At 61.3% G+C, this 14,484-nt stretch overlaps 1 protein-coding gene across 10 annotated transcripts; it reads right to left on the reverse strand.

Moving 5' to 3' along the window:
• Positions 1 to 79: 79 nt before the first annotated feature.
• FAAP100 (FA core complex associated protein 100) lies at positions 80 to 13,145 on the reverse strand. Of its 10 annotated transcripts, none has more exon segments than NM_001194508.2 (9): positions 80 to 1,138; positions 1,493 to 1,579; positions 4,294 to 4,410; positions 6,039 to 6,175; positions 7,189 to 7,958; positions 9,470 to 9,626; positions 10,503 to 11,458; positions 12,182 to 12,306; positions 12,420 to 12,657. In NM_001194508.2, coding segments are annotated over 9 exon segments (2,646 nt in total). In that variant the 5' UTR covers positions 12,585 to 12,657; the 3' UTR covers positions 80 to 1,006.
• Between the last annotated feature and the right edge of the window lie 1,339 nt (positions 13,146 to 14,484).

Genomic DNA, 14,484 nt, shown 5'->3' on the forward strand with positions numbered 1-14,484 from the left:
GGGCTCCCAAGCAATGCCATGACTCTGGAGGGAGCCCAGTGAGAGGGTGGGAAGGGGTGAGAAAACACAGCCGAGGCCGGAAGTTTCACAGACAGGGTCGTTTGTCACAGCAGAGAAGCACCTCACGGCTCCTACCCGCACTCGTCGCGGACAGTGCCTGCAGCGGGAGGCACGAGCACCCTCCCCAGATGAAAGCACCAGCACCAGGAGGCGGGCCGTAGCCCAGTCTGAGGGAGGGGGCTGGGGGCTGGGGCTCAGGGCACCCCCAGGCCACAGTGCCACCGAGTGGCCCTGAAAATAGTGCACAGTGCTGGGTACGGCCCCGGCCGGGGGCACCTAGTTGTTGAGCATTCCGGCCACAGGCCACCCGATGGCCCTTCCTTGGTGTGGCGCAAGGCCACGGGCACTTGCAGGAGCTCCCTGCATGCTGTTTTGTGCTTTGGTCTCAGGGAGCACCCTCCCACCTCGGGGTCCCAGAGTGGGCAGCCGGGCAGGTGTGAACAGTGTGACAGGGGTACCGTGGGGCGCCTGGTAGCGCCACCCAGAGGGGCAGCTGGTGCTCCTGGTGGTGCAGCAGCAACAGTTACAAACTCACCCCAAGTCCAAACCCCAGAAATCCTGTTTCTCCGGCCTGTAGGGTCCAGAATGCACCGCACTGCCTCCTGGCCTCAGGGGCTGCTGCTGCGGCGGGAAGGCTGCCCAGCAGTGAGGAAGGCGAGTGCAGGGGCTGCGGCCGCGGTCAGAGGAGGAGAGAGAGCAGCAGAGGACGCGAAGCTGGACCGGCCAGGTTCAGAGCCCACCTCGGTTGCTCCCAATCAGAATCTGCTTTGTGCTTCGTGGCCTTCAAGCACTTTCATGAGTGTTCTGCTCCCACGTGGCCAGGCCACACCTTCCTGACGGCTCTGACCAGGCCAACTCAGTTTTCCTCTAAAACCACGAAGGCCTGGGGGGCTGTTACAGAGGCTGGAAGCGTGACCAGAGCCGTGGCCAGGGCAGGCCCGCCTGGTCACAGCAGGATGAGGCTGGGGTGGCGCAGCTGCCGGTACACCTGCAGCAGCCTCTGGGCGGTGGCGCAGGAGCTGGCCTCGTCCTCTGTGCAGAGCCGGTCGCGCAGGGTCTGCACCTCCCGCAGCAGCGTCTGCAGGTGGAGCAGACACAGCTCAGGCCCCCACCTGGCCCTGGGGATGTCACTGGATGTCTCTGGGGGACCCACCACTCGCAGGACCATACTTGGGAAGTGACAGGTGGTCCAAGGATGAACACTCATCTGGAACCTTAAAACATGGGACACGCAGCCTGGCCGGGACACCTGGCCCCTCAAGGAAGACGAGGGGCAGGAAAGGTGGTCACTCGGACTCTGCCCCAGGCCCACGGGAGCCAAGCCCACGCACTGCGAGGACTCTGCAGACTCCGGGTGACTGGAGAAGGGCCTGCCGACGGGCGCTCCTGGCTACCCAGGTGGAGGGGATTGTCCAAGGCACCGGGTGCTCACCTCGTGGTTGGCATGGATCTGGCGGAGATACTGCACACGGAGATCAGGAGCGCTGGAGCCCTGGGCGGCCTGCTCTGTCACCATCGTCTGGGGGCGACACAGGGGACATGCTGGAGAGGGTGTGCTCCAGCACCTGCCCCCACACCCCTCGAAGCAGGGTGACCCTCTCCTTCTATCTGCCCAGCGCTGCCTCCCTGCCTGGCACCCCCCCACTCCCGCCTCCCTGCCTGGCACCCCCCCACCCCCGCCTCCCTGCCTGGCACCCCCCCAGCCGCTTTGCTGTTTTCCACCCCACTGTTCACCTCAACTTCCTGCCCTCCAGAGCAGCAGGGCACAGAGCCCCTGGCCTGACAGTTTCTTGGAAATGAACTTGTTTGGTTCTTTTCTCTCCACTAGTGGGATCTTCCTTGTCCCCGAGAGCCACACTCTATGCAGATCCAGACCTGCCTGCTGCCCCCTTCTCCCATCCTGGGCTTCAGGCCGCTCAGGAGCACAGACCAGCCAGGGAACTGCCTTAGCATCTTGTGCAGAGACCCTGGCCTGGCCATTCACTCAGTCACGCGGCACAGCCCAGTGTGGGCTGCGGCACCGGCTCCCTGGGCTTGGATCTAAACTTCCCAGATGGGCTCAGGCCCGTAATCCCAGCACTTTAGGAGGCTGAGGCAGGCAGATAACTTCAGGTCAGGAGTTCAAGACCAGCCTGACCAACACGGTGAAACCCCATCTCTACTAAAAATATAAAGAAATCAGCCGGGCACAGTGGCTCACGCCTGTAATCCCAGCACTTTGGGAGGCTGAGACGGGTGGATCACGAGGTCAGATCGAGACCATCCTGGCGAACACGGTGAAACCCCATCTCTACTAAAAACACAAAAAACTAGCCGGGCGAGGTGGCGGGCGCCTGTAGTCCCAGCTACTCGGGAGGCTGAGGCAGGAGAATGGTGGGAACCCGGGAGGCGGAGCTTGCAGTGAGCTGAGATTGGCCACTGCACTCCAGCCTGGGCGACACAGAGCGAGACTCCGTCTCAAAAAAAAAAAAAAAAAGAAATTAGCCAGGCCTGGTGACAGGAGCCTGTAATTCCAGCTACTCGGGAGGCTGAGGGAGGAGAATCACTTGAACCTGGGAGGCAGAGGTTGCAGTGAGCCGAGCTCCCTCCACTGGACTAGCAGCCTGGGTGACAGAGCCGGAGCTCTATCTCAAACAAACAGATAAATAAATACAACTAAATTTCCAGATGAGCCTGGGCAGTGAGGTTCCTGCAGGCTCTTGGAGCAAAGCAACTGAGAAGAGACCCTGACACCCCGAGGGGCAGCACTGGCCTGCCTGGGGTCCCAGAAGTGCTGGTAGCTGCTGTGTGCTGGGTAGGGTCCTGAGAGCACTCCTGCTTGTGGGGTGGGCACCTAGCTGTTGGGGGACACTAAGGTCTGCAGCCCAATACGAGATCTGTGTCCAGGAGGCAGCAGCAGTGCGTGGGCCCCCCCCAGATTCATGCGGAAGCCCCAGTGCCAGCACTCAGAGAGTGGCTGCGTCTGGAAATGGCGTCTCTGCAGATGACCAAGATGAGATGGCGGGAGTGGGTTTGACCCCACATGACTGTGTCCTTGTAAGATGAGAAAAATCTAGACACAAACCCAGGGGCTGGAGCTCTGCTCTTGGCAGGGAACGGGACTTTCTTGGGGACCAGATGGCCCAGTGGGCAGAGCTTCCTTTGACAGGCAACACCTCAGCTCTGGAGATCCCCGTGGTGCCCCCAGCACTCAGGACAAGACCCCCAAGCCCAGGCAGCCCCCCATCATGGTGCCGTGAGATCACTGGGGTCACAGTGCTGCGTGACATGCTCATCAGGGTCATGGAAGTGTAGGGTGCAGGGTCCTTGCACCAAACGAAATCTCTGGGTCATGGTGCTGTGTGAGCTGACGTGTTCATTGGGATCGGCCATCTGAGCCACCTGGCGGGGCTGGGCAGAGTCACTGCTCGCAGAGGGGCCTCGTCTCCAAGCGTCACCACAGTGCCCACGGGAGTTGAGCTGGCATCAGGCCGCAGGCCCTGGGTCTCAGGGTTGGGGAGGCCTGGGCATGCACATTGATAAGCCCAGGTGGAGCCGAGGCAGGGACCACCCCTAACAAGAAACTCCAGAACCGGTTTCTAGGGTTGCTGCAGACCCACTGTGTGAGCCAAAGCTGTGCTACAGTCCTAGTGGATAGGTGTGACAGCTGCCCTGCCGAGGGCACAAGTTTAGACTTTAGCTTGGAACTTGGAGAGCTTCTTCTCAGATCTGGCAGCCGCTGGCCCAAGCTGGCTCTGGGCACAGCATGGAAGCAGCTATTCCTGTGCCAGGGAACCCCTGGGGCTGTGAGTGGGGGGAGCTGCAAACTCCACTCTCTTGGCAAAGACGTGGAGGCTCCCAGCACCTTGTTCTAGGATCCACGCCCAGACCACGGCCTCTCTATGCAGCCTCTGCCCAGCCAGAGAAGGGAGGAAACCCTGGGCTGACCTCGCAGGTCACAAATAGAAGCCCACTGGCCTCGTAGCCCGGGCAGTCCTTGCACTCACAGGTGCCCGGGGGTGACGGCACACCTGGGGAGCAGCACTGGCCTCCTGAGAGGGTCCACCTCATGCCTCTCATCGCCCACAGCCCCACTGCACAACACTGCACTCAGCAGCAGAGCAGGCTTGGATCTTCCTACAACTCCCGTGCAGGGAGCTGCAGACCCCGTGGCCAGCAGCTACAGGGTCCCATGCACGGACCTTAGCGAGCGACCCACAGATCCTGGCCGCCTTCCTGAGCGGGCCGACATACCTGCATGCGCCCGACAACGGCATGGTGCGCCCTGCAAATGTCGGCCAGAGAGGAGCTTTCCACTTGGATCTCCACTGCCTGGATGGGCCCGGCTGGGCAGAGGTCGGTCATGGCCACCTGCAACACAGGAGCCACCTCACTGCCTGCCTGTGGCACCCCCACCTGCCCGGGGGGCTCAGGCTACACAGAAGCCTCCCCAGCTGGCAGCACGTGAGGCCAACCCCCTGCCCTGGGCTGTCCTGTACCCTGAAGGAGGCAGAGCTCAGTACCCTAGTTTAACTTTTTCCACCTGAAGAATGAGCCACCAACCAGTGGCAGGAACCTGCTCTGCGCCCAGATGTGTCAGGAAGACCCCATCCCTCAGACCTGTGGAATTCACGCAGGGCCCTGAGCCAGACTGGGGCCTGCTCCAGGAGGAGGCCACTGCAGTGACATGCCTTGTGCACAACCTACATGTAGATCTTGCATGCCCCTTGGGGGGCCCAGGCCTGTCCCCCCACACCAGGCATCACAGATCACCTCTGGCAGCAGGGTTAGGGCATCGCTGTGGGCACTGGGAGTTGCTAGGCCTATCTATGGGACACCCACCTGTCCCTTAGGGAGGCTGGCCTGAGCTGAGCTGGACAACAAAGAATGGCAAGAACAGGCCAAGAGCCAGGAAACCAGGCTTATCCTCCACACGCCACACAGGAGGTGAGACGCCAGGGGCCTCGGGAGCCCAGAAAGGACACAGTCACCTGCAGCTCTCCCACAGGGGCTGTTAGCACCGACCTGCAGGGCCACCAGCAGACCCAGCATCCGGGCTGAAAGGGCCACGCAGTGGGCAGTCAAGGCACCCGAGGGCTGAGGCTCGATTCCAAGTGCAGACTCTGGGCCGGGCGTGGTGGCTCACGCCTGTAATCCCAGCACTCTGGGAGGCCGACACGGGCAGATCACCTGAGGTCAGGAGATCAAGACCATCCTGGCTAACATGGTGACACCCCCATCTCTACTAAAAATACAAAAATTAGCTGGGTGTGGTGGCGGGCGCCTGTAATCCCAGCTGTTCAGGAGGCTGAGGCAGGAGAATCGCTTGACCCCAGGAGGTGGAGATGGCAGTGAATCAAAATCGCGCCACTGCACTCCAGCCTGGCGACAAAGCGAGACTCCATCTCAAAAAAAAAAAAACAAAACGAAAACGAAAACCAAAACCAAGTGCAGACTCTGAGCCCCAGGCAGCCTTGCCCATCCGCAGGGACACACGTGTCCTGGCAGCCCGGGCTACCCTGCAAGAGCCTCTGCTGGTGGGACGTGAGGGTGTGCTGGAGGTCATGAGTCTCTGGAAAGGTGTGCACGACAGGGGCTGTAGACCAGCAGTGCCATTCGCCATTCAGCAGCTTCCGCGACGGGTCTGGAGCCCTCTAGCAGTGCAGGGGGTTAACGGGGCTGCTGCTCCTGGGGTACGGGTGTTGCCAGCAGCACTGTGGAACCTGCTATGACTTCAGTACTGGACAGGGGAAGGGGGCCCTCATGGCGGACAGGGCTGGACAGGGCCAGTCCTCGGGGATCTGAGCTGCAAGGCCCTCCCCGCCTGAGTGGCGTCTGCTTGGCATGAGGGGAAATTGTCACATCATAGTCCTCTGGGGAGCTCGGGAGAAGGCTGCCAGGCCCCCGCCCAGGGTGAGGGGTCCTCCCGAGCTCCAGGCCAGGGGTCCCACCCCAAGAACTGCTGGTGCCGAGGCTCGTTTGCCTGAACCCCTGCTTGCCTCTCGGACGATGAGGTGAACGTCAGCGCCATCAGGGGCCACTCCCTGGATGGAAGACAGCGCTCGAGCCCTCACGATGTCCACAGCAGCATTCTCAGCAAGGAGCCACTGCAGGGTGGCACAGCACAGGGGCACACCTGGAGGGGAGGCACCAGCCAAGAGCTCAGCGGATCCTACCAGGTGGGCATCTGCACGGCTGCCCCAAAGTGCCCTTCCCAGAGCCATCTAAGCATCCCAGCCATCCACAGCCCCACCCTAAGCTGCGGCACGGCCAGCTGACTTAGAGAAAGGAAGGAGGCCGCTGCTCAACTCTCTCTGCTGAACAAGTCCTGCGATGGGTGGGGGCAGTTACAATCTGTGGAAGGTGAAAACCCCACTTTGGGGGACCTGGCAATGCTCCTGGGGGCTGAGGTTGGGAGCAGGCAGCACCGCCCCGGCACCGGGCAGACACACCCCAGGGGATGGCTGCGGCTGCCCTCTCTGCACAAGCCCAAATCCAGAGACCATCCAAATACCCATCTGCGGTAGAATGGCGACATCTGCACCTGTGACAAAGGGTCTCACACGCACGGGGGAGCAAAGGACAGACACGAAGAAGGGACCGCACACTCCATTACGTGGAGCTCACAAACGCCTGATGAATGGTGCCGGGGCTTTGGGGTGAGTGCAGCTGACTCCCTCCCCGGGTGCCTGCGATATGAAGCTCACAGTTTGGCTCCTTTGTGACTCTGCTGTATGTAGGTTACGCTTCCATATATAGGTTTAAAAAACAAAACTGAAAAGAAATACATGGTGAGAGGGCCCCACATAAGGCCAGACCCCAACAGCGGACGGGATGCAGGCGAAGCTCATTTCCTGAGCAGAGCTCGCTGGGCTGGGGGGCCAGGCCGCCCCACAGGAGCAGCTGGGAGAAGGAGGAACAGCCCATGTCCACAGGCCCGAGGTGGGTGGGGTGGAGTGGCTCATGCAGGGAATCCCAGCATTCTGGGAGGCCCAAATGAGAAGATCACTTGAGGCCAGGAGCTCGAGGCTGCAGTGAGCCATGACTGTACCACTGTACTCCTGCCTGGGCAACACAGCAAGTTCCTGTCTCTTTAAGGAAAAAAAAAAAAATCCCCAAGGCTGAGCAAAGCCAATCAGTGCCACCAACCTGAGTGGCCGTCCTTCAAGGCAGCCCTGAGCAGCTCCGCTGACACTTTGATGGAAGCCACAGATGGGGGCAGGAACTCGGCCCGCAGGGAGGCGGGTCCTGCTGGCTGGCTGCCAGGCTCCCGACAAGTTTCCAGAAAAGTGGCCACGGGGTCGCGGGTGGGGCCCAGTGGGGAGGGGGCCCGTGTGTGTGGCGGGGCCAGGCCAGGGAAGCGCAGACATTGCAGCATGTCCACTGTGTGCCTGCTCAGGGGCAGGCAAACGCCCTCTTGCTCAGGCAGGACGTCGGAGGGGCACTCATCCAGAAAGGGGTCCTCAGAGTCCGAGGGGGCGAGGGCCCCGCCCACCACCTCCCTGAGACTGTAGAACAGCGTGCAGGACACGGTCACAGGCAGGTCGAGCCCGCCGTTCTCACCAGGGCCCAGGGGTAGCGTCACCTCCCGCCGAGCACCGGGGCCGAGCTGGTCCACAGGGATGGTGTAGGTGATGGCCGAGCAGGCCGAGTCCAGGTCAAGGGCACAGGAGCTGGTGAGCACCTGGATGCACAGGGTCCACCCCTGGTCCAGGCTGAAGCTGCTGCTGTTCTCTAGCACGCAGGTGGCCATGAGCATGTCCTGCGTCTGCAGGCGGCTCCAGGTGGTGCTGGTGGTGCAGGAGATGGGCCTGGGGCCCGCGCCGCTTGACAGCAGTGCACAGCTCACGTTCATGGCCTCGTTGAGGCTTGTCAGGGCCTTGTTCCGCTGGTCAACCGCTTTCTTTAGAAAAGACACTCTGCGAAAGACAGACATGACCCCCAGGAGAGGGGGGGACACCCACAGCGCCCGGTGCCACATCTTGACTCAGGCCCAGTAGGCACCAAACCTGGCTCCACAAGCACACAGTGGGGGTGGAGCCACACCACAGAGGGGGCTCCTGCTGCAGGAACATGTCTCTCCCGGTCCCACCCACATTGAGCCTCTCTGGAAGCTGCCTCAAGCCATCTGACCTCATCTCTCCTCTTGGGCTGCAGGAGGAAAGCGGACAGAGGATGGAGCTGGTGTTTGGGGGGCCTAGGCTGATCTGCCAGGTGCGAGAAGCCCACCACCCACATTTGGGCCACTCAGGGGCCAGGTGGTGCATTACCCCCGCCTCGGCTCCCCAGAATGTCCCTAGTGGGTCTCTTTTCTCCCTTGCAGCCTTTACAGCGAAAGCCAGGAGGGTGGCAGGCACTACAGAAACAGCCCTCACCACAGGGACCTGGGGTGACAGGCCCCTCGCTCTCAGGACCCCAGTGGTCACGTGAGAGGTGCAGGGGATGCTGCATGCGCGCAGTGTGTTCTCTCTGAACATCCCGAGGCCAGTGCTGCGGGAGGAAAAGCACACTGGATCCTGCGCTGAGAGCAGGGAGGGTGAAGACTCAGCAGGGGATGTCTCCTGTGGCCCACTAGGGAGAAAGGGTGGGGTGCTGGGGGGCAGTCCTGGCTCATCTTCCAGAGGCAGCTGGGTAGCCTGTCACCAAACAGTGGGACGCCTGAGGCTCTCAAGATATCTTAAGAGGACAAGTAATGGCCGGGCGCGGTGGCTCATGCCTGTAATCCCAGCACTTTGAGAGGCCAAGGCAGGCAAATCACTTGAGCCCAGGAGTTTGAGACCAGCCTGGGCAACATGGTGAAATCCCATCTCTACTAAAAATACAAAAAGTACCTGGGCGTGGTGGATTACTCCTATAATCCCAACCACTCAGGAGGCTGAGGCAGGAGAATCACTTGAACCCGGGAGGCGGAGGTTGTAGTGAACAGTGATCGTACCACAGCACTCCAGCCTGGGTGACATTGAGTGAAATTCCCTCTCAAAAAAAGAGGCCAAGTAGAGTGCTGTGGCTCACGCCTATAATTCCAGCACTTTGGGAGGCTGAGGCAGGCGGATCACGAGGTCAGGAGATCGAGACCATCCTGGCTAACAAGGTGAAGCCTTGTCTCTACCAAAAAATAAAAAAAATTAGCTGGGCATGGTGGCGGGCACCTCTAGTCCCAGCTACTCGGGAGGCTGAGACAGGAGAATGGCGTGAACCCAGGAGGCGGAGCTTGCAGTGAGCCAAGATTGCGCCACTGCACTCCAGCCTGGGCAACAGTGCGAGACCCCATCTCAAAAAAAAAAAACCAGAAAAAAAAAAGGCCAAGTAATGGCCTCTCCTGGACCATTGCCACCCGAGGACACCCAGACTCAGGACGACCCCACACAGAGATACTACCTCCCAAGGATGGCAGTGCCAGCCTCTGCCCGGCCCAAGCCAAACTGCTCACCTCTCAGAGATGTCGCCAATTCCAGACAGCAGCTCCTTAATTTTCCGGCCTGCACTCTCTGTGGTCATCCTGGCTGGGCCAGGAATCTCAGAGTCTAGGTCCAGGCTGCAGGTCATCAAGCGGCCTTTGGCGGACAGGGCCAGGAGCTTGGTGCCACCTGGTGACAGACACACAAGGGGCCTGGTCCGCAGACTGGGAGAGGCAAGCAGCGTGACACTCAGGTGTTTCCCCAGGCTCCAGGAAAGAAGTCGGAAGACAAGACCAGTGTCCAGTGAGGAAGAGAAGGTCCCGAGACAAAGGCGCTATCCCCACCCCGGGCTTCTGTCGGTGGCCCCGAGCCTTGCCATCTCTGACCCCGTCTGCAGCCCTCTCTTCCGCAGTGGAGACAGTCTGGTGTTTCCCTTCAAAGCCCTCCTCTCCTGCTGTGTATGTATTTTCCATGGCGAGATTTGTTAGCATGCTCACAATGTGAGCAGACTCAGGGAAATGCACTGGTTGGGGGTGTGTGGCTCTATTTCTCTCACCCCAACATTGGGCACACACAGCTAAAACCCTCTCTGGCTTTTTCTGTGGAAAACACAAAACTAGAATTCCACGATGCCATCTGCCTTCGGTCCAGAGCAGACTCACGGGCAGGCCACACCATGACACGAGCAGGCGTTTGCAGCCTTTGGAAGAAAGGCGAGTCCGGAACAGACCTCCCTGGGCGGCTCGCCACATAAGACCTGCGGAGGAGGCACTTGCGGCCGACCCCCGAGTTTCCTCCGAGTCCACAGCCAGCAAGCAGCACACTCAGATCCTACCAGGCCCAGGGCCACACCCTAGACCCCAGAGGCAGAACAATGCATAGACCCACCACCAGCCCCTGCTTGACCTTGAGACAAGAAGGGAGTTAACCACTAGGCTGTATCAACACCTGTCAGCGTTGCGAAAGAACAAGCCCAGGAAAAGAAGGCGGCCTGATAGTAGCAGACAGCCAAAAAGGACGCTCCACCCTGGGCTCCCATCTTTCATTTTAGACAGCAGCTCATACCTTCATGCGTCCTGGGAGAGGCGGACAGAGAGACGACACTGCAGATGTTCAGGCTGGCTGGGCACAGCATGGGGGGCAGGCCTCCCGGGCCTTCTTCGGGCTGCTCGGGGCCCAGCGGGGTGCTTCCCCGAGACAGATCCACCACACAGAGATCAGAAGGGGTGCTGTGGTACACGCGGCCACCCCCGCCACAGGCAGCGCAGAGCACGGGGCCTGGGAGGCAGTACTCCCGCAGCTCGGGCACCAGCTTCCCAGACTCATCCCAGCTGGCCTTGATGGCCAGCATCCGGCCATGGTGACCAAGGGCCACCAGGCAGTCAGAGTGCACATCCTCGTCAGGCAGAAAATTCTCTGCAGCTTCTGCAGCCTGTGGCTCTGTCTTCAAGGCCCCTATGAAGATGACAGGCTCCTCCAGGTGATGGAGGATCTTGACAAGGGCATTTGGGTCACCAGGGGCTGACCTGGAGGTGACCAGGGCCTTCAGGATCACACAGCAGAGCTGGCCATCAGGGAGACCACAGAGGACCACAGGTGACTGCAGGAGGGTGGCATCAGCTCCAAAGAGGAGCCCGAAGAGGGCGTCCTCCAGCGTGAAGCCCCCAGGGCCCCCAAGGAGGTCACGCGGCACCCTGGAGCCTGACGGTGACACACAGCATAGCACTGGAAGGAAGTGGGGGTCTGCAGGCTTTCCTGGGACCCCGGCTGGGGGGGCGTAGGTGGACAGCTCCACCTCACCGATCTGGCCTCCTGGCCGGGGGTCCTCCCCAGGACAGGGCTGCTCAAACAGCTGCATCTTCCACCGGGCGGGGCCCTGCACCAGGGTGACCAGCACACTGTCCAGCACGGTGAACGCGCACAGCGCAGCATCGGGAAGGATGCAGGCATCGGGGTCCACAGGGATCACAGGGGAAGGCTGGTCACCGTCCTCGCTGTCCCTGTCATCCCGGCTTGTAGACCTTTGAGAACAAGGGATGCATTGGTCAGGCCTGGGCAGGGTGGGATTCCCACGTTCTCTTCACCATAACCTGGCATGGAGCAGTCTGGCTCAGGGGTCCCCGCAGTGACCCTCAAGGCCCTCAGCAGTCCATCTGCCACATGGCCTCCCACCTTCCCCACGGAGGACACGCTTGACAGGAAGTATCAGACATTCAAAAGCAGCTTGAACGGACACCCCTCAGCACAGAACCGTCCGGCTGAGGTCCGGGTTGCAAAGTGCACAGGCTGCCCCCCCTGTACAGCCTGGGCCGCGGTCAGCAGCTGCCGGCTCTGCACTGAAGACAGGCCTGGCTGCTCGGAGCTCGCTTCCTTCCGACCCAGATGGTTTCCACCGATCACTGGCTCCGGGTCACGGTGCCTTTGCTGTCTCCTCCCTCTAATAAACACCCAACCTCGGGGGCGTGTCTCACCAGACAGCACCGGGCCACCAGGGCCCAAAGGACAGGATCCCGCACCCCGAAGTAGGCTTAACCATGTGAACCCCACTTACTAAGGACTGTGAGCAAGATACTTGCAGCAAGAGTGCTGGGGGCAGGGGCTCCAGATATGGGCGGGGATGGCGGCCAAGGCTCAGAGCTGGTGGCAGCCCGGGTCCCCAAGAGCGAGGAGGTGCGGCTGCTCGCTCTGAAGCAGTCCGGGGGCAGCAGGAGCGTGCGGGAGGGAGGCCGCGGGCCCGCCCTCACCTGCTCCTGCCCGGGTGGTCCAGCGACAGGCAGTAAAGGCCCCTCCGGGCGCACAGCGCGTACAGCAACCTGCGCGGCGCCAGCAGCTCCAGGTGCCACACCTGGTCCGGGAACCGGAACGCCGCCTGCGGACCGGGGCGCGGGTCAGGCCGAGGCGACGCGCGGGCCCGCGGTCTTCATTTTCACAGGAACCGCCGCCCCCGCCCGGCCCCTCCCGCCCCCGCGGGCCGGCGCTCACGGTCAGCAGCCCGCCCTCCTGGTCGTACACGTAGACGAGCTCGCTGCCGGTGGACAGGAAGACCTCCGCCTCGTGGTACAGCACGCGGGGCTTGCCCGCCGCCAGGCCCCCGAGGGGACAGCAGAAGCCCGCCAGGTAGCGGACCCGCGGCGCAGCGCTGGCCATCGTGAGCGCGGGCCGGTCAGGGTGAAGAGCCCCGGCCGCGCGGCGGCGGCTCCGCCTCGGAGCGCTTTACGGCAGCCCGCTGTGCGGCGCGACCTCCGCCGTAAAGCGGTCGGCGGTGCCGGGGGCGGGCGGGAAAGGCCGCGCTGCGCTCCTCTGGCTTTTGCGTAAACCCGTTGATTCTCTGGGTTCTCGGAGAGCCCCTGAGTCCTGCCGGAGCGCACTCCAGCCGGGGACGGGGTGGGGCAGCGCCGGCTCTTGTCATCCTAGCGATGGATCTCTGCCCTGTGCTCCGTGAGCCGCCCCCCAGGGGCCCCCACGTTCAGGGCCCAGCGGCGTGAGCCTGCTTAGGTGGAAGTGCGTTCCCTCCCTCCGTGGTTGAACACGTGGGGACGGGGAGTACACCACGGGTTGGGAGCAAAGGACAAGAAAATGACTGTGAGACAGGGCAAGACACCTCCACCCTCTCCCTCCGGGCAGCTCTCCACTTCCTCCAGGAGAGAAGTACTGACCAGAGGGACGCCGGTGGAGGGGCCTGCGATGACACCTCCTCCACGCCCGGAAGAGAGCGGAAACCAGGGACACCGCTGACAAGTAAATGACCAAGGAACCCCACCCCCGGTCCGCCTCCCTCCGTTTAAGAAGCCAATCTGAAGACCGCTAAGGCCAGACACTCTTGAGGGAGAGTCTACGGGCAGGGCTGCAAAACAGGGCTTGGAAGTTGGGCAGACATCGTGGAGTCCGGGTGCATCTGCCGGAGCACAAAGCACCACGTGCAGACGTCCTGACCGCCCCCCCTTTGAGTTTGGGGTGGGGACTGACCCCAGGACAACGGGGATGTCTGATTCTGGGTGTTAGGATAGACAGACTCAGGTGCGGCACCTGGAGTCAGTTCCTCGATCCTCTCTGTCGCCAGGGCTGCTCTGAAGGTGTTTGGGCTGGAAATGCTGTCTTTGATGCTGGGGAGTGGGGAGAGGAGGGCCAGGGGCATCCCATTTGGCCTTCAGAGTCAGGAAGTGCAGATGCCGCATCGTTTTGTGAATTTCCTCACAGGGATCCTCCCCGGTCTTCTGACCGAATTTCCCCCACAGGGGAGCCTCTGCCGGTCTTCTGACTGCTAGTTTTAACCCTCTGAAGCCTCTTGAGTCGCTCGCTCGCTCACACACACCAACTCCCATCCAGTCCTCCCAGGCCGTCTCTTCCATATGGATGGAAACATGCCAAGACCGTCCTAGAGGAAATGATCACGATCACGTGGAGGAGGAAAGAACGTGGGAGGAGGCCCGGTAAACCAGCAGCCTCACCCGGCGGTTTACTCCGCTGCCCACTCCATTCTGCTCCGGGGGCTGGCAGGCTCTTGGCCCCACGCCAAGCCCAGCTCCTATCTGCAACAAGATTTATGATCAATGGTCATGTGGGGGACCTTAAGCATGGATCCCAGGGGAAAGGGGGTGAGTTGGACACCAGCAAAGGGCTCAAGGCCGGCTCTCCATCAGCTGCTGGGCTGTGCTGTGCCCCACCTATACTTGGCGAAGGGTGATGAGGGCTGAGGCAACCTCTCTGCTGTGGGTGTGGAAGATACACACACTCCTAGCGGAAGCCTTTGACACAGCAGAGCACACCGCTGGACACTGTCTCTATGCCCAACCTGTAGGTGGTATCATCTCCCTAAGCACAAATTATATGAAGGAGTCAATTTGGAAGGTCAGACTGAGAAGAGAGAAACCATGAAGCTTCAGGCTGTGCTGAGGGTGAGGAGGGCTGGGCTTTGAGGGACCTCTCCTCAGAGCAGCACAGCCCAATAAGAACACAGCAGGAGGTGGAGCAGGGACCCAGGAACCTGAGTTTGCCCTTTTTTTTTTTTTTTTTTTTTGCAGTGGTGCAATCTCGGCTCACTGCAGCC

This window comes from Macaca mulatta, chromosome 16 (assembly GCF_049350105.2).
Source record: "Macaca mulatta isolate MMU2019108-1 chromosome 16, T2T-MMU8v2.0, whole genome shotgun sequence".
NCBI lineage: Eukaryota > Metazoa > Chordata > Mammalia > Primates > Cercopithecidae > Macaca > Macaca mulatta.

Coding starts and splice junctions, on each gene's coding strand:
- FAAP100 (XM_077969299.1), bottom strand. CDS start 12,584: ATGGCCAGCGCTGCGCCGCGGGTCCGCTACCTGGCGGGCTTCTGCTGT. Junction 9,627..10,502: donor CTCTCCCAGGACGCATGAAG/GTATGAGCTGCT, acceptor GTCTGTCACCAG/GTGGCACCAAGCTCCTGGCC. Junction 1,580..4,293: donor CCGTTGTCGGGCGCATGCAG/GTATGTCGGCCC, acceptor TGTCGCCCCCAG/ACGATGGTGACAGAGCAGGC.